Raw genomic sequence first — 6,241 nt, forward strand, 5'->3', positions numbered from 1 at the left:
AAAGAAAAAAAAAAAAAAAAACAAAGGAAGAGGGTGCCAGCCCCATATGTCAGAGGTGCAGGGTTCAAACCCAGCCCCAGCCAAAAAACCCAGCAAAAAAAAAAAAAACGAAGGGAAGGAGGAAGGAAGAAAGAAACAGAAACCTCATCAGCTAAGGTCTAGAACCAGAGAGGCAAATATATGATATAACCTCACATTATCTTGAGTTGAAAATGAAAGAGATTGTTGAGAAACTCTTGGGCTGATTTCTATCTCTGGAAGATTTGTCTTACTGCCTTACAAAAATAGCACATTCCTTAAATTCTGGCAAGAAGTCTGTCTCATCTGATCTTTACCCAACGATGGCTAAAAGCCCTTCTTTGGAATTTGAAGTGGCATTTTTAAAGAATAATGTGTATTGGGCTGGGCTCAGAGGCTCATGCCTGTAATCCCAGCACTCTGGGAGGCCAAGGTGGGTGGACTGCCTGAGCTCACAGGTTCCACACCAGCCAGAGTAAGAGTGAGACCTCGTCTATAAAAATAGCCCGGTGTTGTGGTAAGTAATCCTGTAATCCCAGCTACTTGGGAGGCTGAGGCAAGAGAATCACTTAAGCCCAAGAGTTGGAGGTTGCTGTGAACTGTGAAGTCGCAGCACTCTACTGAGGGTGACATAGTGAGATTCTATCTCAAAAAAAAGAAAAAGGACAGACAGGATATGCACCAAACTACTGATGGAGGTAACCACAGAGAAAGGCAGGTCACTTGTCATAATGGAGGAAAATCTTTGGTTCCTGTTCTACATCCTTCATTTGTTTAATTTGTTCAGTAAAACATATTTCTGCATTTCTTTGGTAATAGATCACATATTTAAAAGATGTTTGAAAGTGCTGGAAGATGAGACAGACGTGGCCTAAGGAGTTTATAATCTTGTGTGAGGAGAGAGACAGCACAAGCCATAGTCAGAGCAGCACTTAGGGGCATTTAGGGGGAACACAAAGGAGGTCTGGGGAGGATAAGAAAGCCTTCCATGGCTCAGCGCCTATAGCTCAGTGGTTAGGGCACTGGCTACATACACGGGGGCTAGAGGGTTCAAACCTGGCCTGGGCCTGCTAAACAATGACAACAATAACAAAAAAATAGCCTGGAATTGTGGCAGGCACCTGTAGTCCCAGCTACTAGGGAGGCTGAGGCAAGAGAATCCCTTAAGCCCAAGAGTTTGAGGTTACTGTGAGCTGTGACACCACAGCACTCTACTGATGGTGACATAGTGAGACTCTGTCTTTAAAAAAAAAAAAAAAAAAAGGCATCCAGAGGCAGGGATAGCAAAGCTAAAGTCTAAAAGGAGTGTCAGATTTGACTTGGCAAAGGAGAAGAGGGAAAGGTGTTTCAGGAAGGGGAACAGCACTAACCAAGACCCTAAGACAAGATGATTTGTTTCCAAGGACATTTTGATCTACCCTATGCCCTCCCTTTGGGCACCACACAGTATGATCCAGAAATTATGGAAGAAATGAAGTCCCTATATAGCCCACTTCTACCAACAGAAAATAGTTGAGGGGAATTGCTCACTATTTGGTTTTTATGAGTTAACTATGAAATAAACAAAAGTTTTCATGGACTAAATAGTTGACAGAACATGTGAGCCTCCCCAGTGAAATTTGAATCTATGAAATTTGATCCAGGAAAACTGCATATGCAAGAAGTAACAACCACAAAGGAAAAATCACAAACAGAGACCCTAGATCTGGGCAAATTCAAATTTCAATACGGACAAAAACATGACTGATGAACCACACATTCATTGTAAAACTTAAACCCGAATAATAACCAAGTTGAAATAATTTCAGAAAACGAAAATGAAAATAATTGAAATAACCTTAACTGTCCTGCATGTAAAATTGATGAGGGAATTTTAAGTAACTGGAAAATACTTATTTGATAGGAATCTGTCAGTACTGCTAAATTCTGATTAAAATTTTATAATTATAGTACGTAGATTCCAAATATCTGGGTCCAAACATCGAGATCAAATTTCCCTATGATGAAGGAATTTCAAGGAGCTCTTAAAGAGGGTGGAGCGCAGGTGGGGAGAAGAGAAAGAAATTGGTGAGACAGCCAGCAGAGACAGGCCAGGCCCTGTCCGGGGTGCTGGGAGTCATGGGAAGCACAGAGGGGTGGGTCAGCTCTGAAGGTAGAAAGACTTTCCTGGTGCCCTGGAAGGAAAAGATCAGAATCCAGGAGGCTGGGTGAGGGACAGAGCTAAGAAGGACAGAGGGCTAAGCCAGTGGCATGGAGGGACTTAGGGGACCAGGCAGAGAGAGTTGGGGGTCAGGAGGGCTGGACCTGGTACAGGCTGTGGAAGAAGGAGGAGGAGGTGAGGATGGCCCAGGTCATGGGTGTTCTGAGAAACTTCTGGTAATCTCCATACCTAGCAATAAATGGCATCAGAGGCTGAGTGGCTGACGTGGGGTTCTCCTTTAATCCTGTCACCTCTAAAGCCCTACATCCGTCTGCAAATCAGTTACTTTGGGGCGAGTGTCAGGTACATACTCATTAGAAGAGTTTCTGTTTTTCCACAATGTGGAAGTGGTCTTGAACTGAGGTCCCCCCACCCCCCAGTCAGAAAGGGGCCCTGGTTCAAAGGCCTCCGGGGCACTCACCGGCAGCCTACACCAAGGAGGAAGCAGGTGAGGGCCAGCAGGTCGCACTGGTTCCAGGTGTCAGCCAGGTAGAGGCGCAGGCGGTGGCGCAGGGAGGCCTGACCTGGCCCGGGGCCCCCGCTGGCCAGGCTGCCCCAGCCGCCACCCAGGCCCTGGCGCAGCTCCTCGCAGAGCAGGGTGAAAGCCCAGAAGTAGAGAAACAGCTCGGCGGGGCCGGGCATGGGCTGGAAGTCCACTAGCAGCACGTGGGCGAAGAGCAGAAGAAACAGCAGGTAGCTGACCACGTTGCCCATGAAGGCCGTCACCGGGGCGCCCCAGAAGTGGGACCAGCGGTGCAGGCACCCGCAGCCCCCGCAGCAGTCCCTGCCGCTGGGCTGCTGCAGGGTCCCCAGCGGCGTTTTCTCAGCAAGGTCCTCTACTACCCTGCGTGGAGAGGAGGGAAGGAGGCCTCACCCCTGAGCCCTGACTTACATCCACCCAGATCTCTGACCCAGCACGTCCCACTCCTCCCTGGCGTCGCCTGGACCTGACCTGAAACTAAGTCTGACAAGAGCCACCTTCTTGCCTTTTGGCTCCTGTAACTAACCTCTCACCTCTGGGATCTCCTACTATCAAGACTCTGACCTTCTACTTCTGAATTCCTCTACCCTTGAACCTCTGATCCCAGAGCTAACCTCTGACTCCCACCTGGCTTTTGACTCCAAGTCCCTCTTCTTCACATTCCCAACCTCTGACTCTTTATATCTGACATGGAAACATCTATCTGACTTTTGACCCTCCAAACAGAATTTGATCCACCCCCCCACCCGCAAACACTTTCATGATTCAGATCCCCAAATTTGACAATTCATGTCCTTGAATAGTAGTAACTCCCACCCACAAATTCCCATATGAAATTATCCAGCCCAGGATGCTCAGGTAACTTATCCTTCCCCATATCCAATCTTGAGCCACACAACCATAGTCGACCTCTAAATCCTGGCCCTTAGCAGTCTGCTGGAATCTCTGCCCTTTCCTAGAGGAGTTCTGATCCTGTCCCAATTTCATGCTGACTCTCAATCCTGACCCCAAATTGAAAATGCCAAAATGAATAATACTAATAAATTCACAAAGCTAACTAGAAAAACAAACTGAGTTGGAGGGATGCCATCGCTTTAAAAATGAAGCAGAAAGGTGACAGTCCAAAAGTGGAAACAACTCAAACGTCTATCAGCTGCTGAATAGATAAATAAAATTAGGTCTATCCATACAAAGGAATATTATTCAGCAATAAAAAGGAATAAAGTACTGAAACAGGCTACGACATCTCTGAACCTTGAGAACATGAGTCTAAGTGAAGAAAGCCATTCATAAAAGACCATAGAGTGTATTATTCCACTTATGCAAAGTATGCAGAATAGACAAATCCAGAGACAGAAATTGCCTAGGGCAGAGGAAAATGAAAAGTGATGCTAATGGGTACAGTGTTTCTTGCTGAAGTGATAAAATGTTTTAAATTAATTGTAGTAATTATTTCTCAACTCCATGACTATACTACAAACCACTGGATTATACACCATATGTGGGTGAACCACATGGTATGTGGATCACATATCAAGAAAGCTGTTGTGGCTCAGCGCCTGTGGCTCAAGTGGCTAACGTTCCAGCCACATACACCTAAGGTGGTGGGTTCGAATCCAGCCCAGGCCCGCCAAACAACAATGATGGCTGCAACCAAAAAAAAAAAAAAAAAATAGCCAGGTGTTGTGGCGGGCACCTGTGGTCCCAGCAACTTGGGAGGCGCAGGCAGGAGACTCACTTGAGCCCAGGTGTTGGAGGTTGCTGTGAGCTGCTGTGGTTCTCTCCTGTAATCCTAGTGCTCTGGGAGGCTGAGGGGGAAGAGGATCTCTTGAGCTCAGAAGTTTAAGAGCAACCTGAGCAGGCCAGGCCCAGTGGCTCACACCTGTAATCCCAGCACTCTGGGAGCCCAAGGCAGGTGGATTGCTTGAGCTCAGGAGTTCAAGACCAGATTGAGCAAGAGCAAGACCCTATCTCTACTAAAAATAGAAAAATTACCCAAGGCACCTGTAGTCCCAGCTACTCAGGAGGCTGAGGCAATAGAATCTCTTGAGCCTGGAAGTTTGAGGTAGCTGTGAGCTGTGATAATGCAATGGCACTCTACTCAGGGTGATAAAATGAGACTCTGCCTCAAAAAAAAAAAAAAATAAGACCAGCTTGAGCAAGAGCAAGACCCCATCTCTTAAAAATAGAAAAATTAGCCAGGTGTTATGATGGCACTTGTAGTCCCAGCTACTCCAGAAGCTGAGGCAGGAGGATTGCTTCAGCCTGGGAGTTGGAGGCTATAGTGAGCTTTACTGATGCTACTGCACTCTAGCCTGGATGATAAGAATGAAACACTGTCCCAACAAAAAAGAAAAGAAAAAAGAAAGAAAGAACCACTGGGGAAAGGGGAGTCAGAATGAAAGAAAACAACCCCCTGGTGACAAGGGAAAACTGTCCTGGAGTCTTGTATTTCATCTCTGTTCATCCTAGTAACAAGAGCATGTGATAGGTATGGAGCATTCCCCAACATCTGTTACCGTGAATCACCCACCACCCAGCCACACACAGACTCCTGGGCCCAGCCCCAAGCCTCTGAGGGAGGAGCAGGGATCTGTCCAAGCTCTCCATGGAGATGACTCTCCACCATGGCTGAGAGCACAGACTCAGGAACAAGAAGAGCTGGGTTCAAATCCCAACTCTACCATTTACCAACCATGTGATCTGAGGCAAGTGACCTAATGCCTCAGTTATTTCATCTACAAAATGAGAGTAATAATAGGTCCTATTGCACAGGGCTATTGAGAGAATTTAGTGCAAGGGCTGCCCATCATAAATGTTGTGTAACATTCACTTTTATCAACACTATCACCATCATCCTCCTCCAGGGTAAAAGATGGGAAATCATACAGCAAATATGCCATTACTGATCCTGACCTCAGACACTAGGGCCTTTTATCCAACCTTCTTTTTTTTTTTGAGACAGAGTCTCACTATTGTCACCCTCATTAGAGTGCCGCAGCGTCACAGCTCACAGCAGCCTCCAACTCTTGGGCTTAAGCGATTCTCTTGCCTCAGCCTCCCAAGTAGCTGGGACTACAGGTGCCTGCCACAATTCCCAGCTGTTTTTTTATTGCAGTTGTCATTGTTGTTTAGCTGGCCTGGGCTGGCTCCAAACCCACCAGCCTCGGTGCATGTGGCCTGTGCTGTAACCTCTGTGCTATGGGTGCCGAGCCTATCCAACCTTTTTCAATGGTCTAAATATTTTTCTTAGTTTTTTACCCTTCTACCTTGATAAATATTTTGTATTCTTTGTACATTATCTTAGAAAGCACACACACACGTGTGTATATATGTACATATATACATTTAAATTTGACCGTTTCATGAGCTATGCAGTGGGTTTTACAGACTTCTGGCAGACTGATCATGTTACTAACAGTTAACAGAACGTGTTTTCCTCTTTTCTCTTTCCTCATTTATGTGGCTAACATGGAGATGGAGGATACAAAGATGGGTATAAATGTGAGCCTCTTCCTCTGTTTCTCTATTACTGTGGATTT

The 6,241-nt window shown here is 46.2% G+C and overlaps 1 protein-coding gene across 1 annotated transcript in view; it reads right to left on the reverse strand.

The window, feature by feature from the left end:
• The window catches only part of TRPM4 (transient receptor potential cation channel subfamily M member 4), a 44,673-nt gene that overhangs the window by 7,148 nt on the left and 31,284 nt on the right, over positions 1–6,241 (reverse strand). The window contains exon 17 of the mRNA XM_012812586.2: positions 2,640–3,062. Within this exon, the coding sequence (XP_012668040.1) occupies positions 2,640–3,062 (423 nt within the window). The remainder of the gene's footprint in view (positions 1–2,639; positions 3,063–6,241) is intronic.

This window comes from Otolemur garnettii, unplaced genomic scaffold (genome assembly GCF_000181295.1).
Source record: "Otolemur garnettii isolate 467f Iridium unplaced genomic scaffold, OtoGar3 scaffold00211, whole genome shotgun sequence".
NCBI classification, from domain to species: Eukaryota; Metazoa; Chordata; class Mammalia; order Primates; family Galagidae; genus Otolemur; species Otolemur garnettii.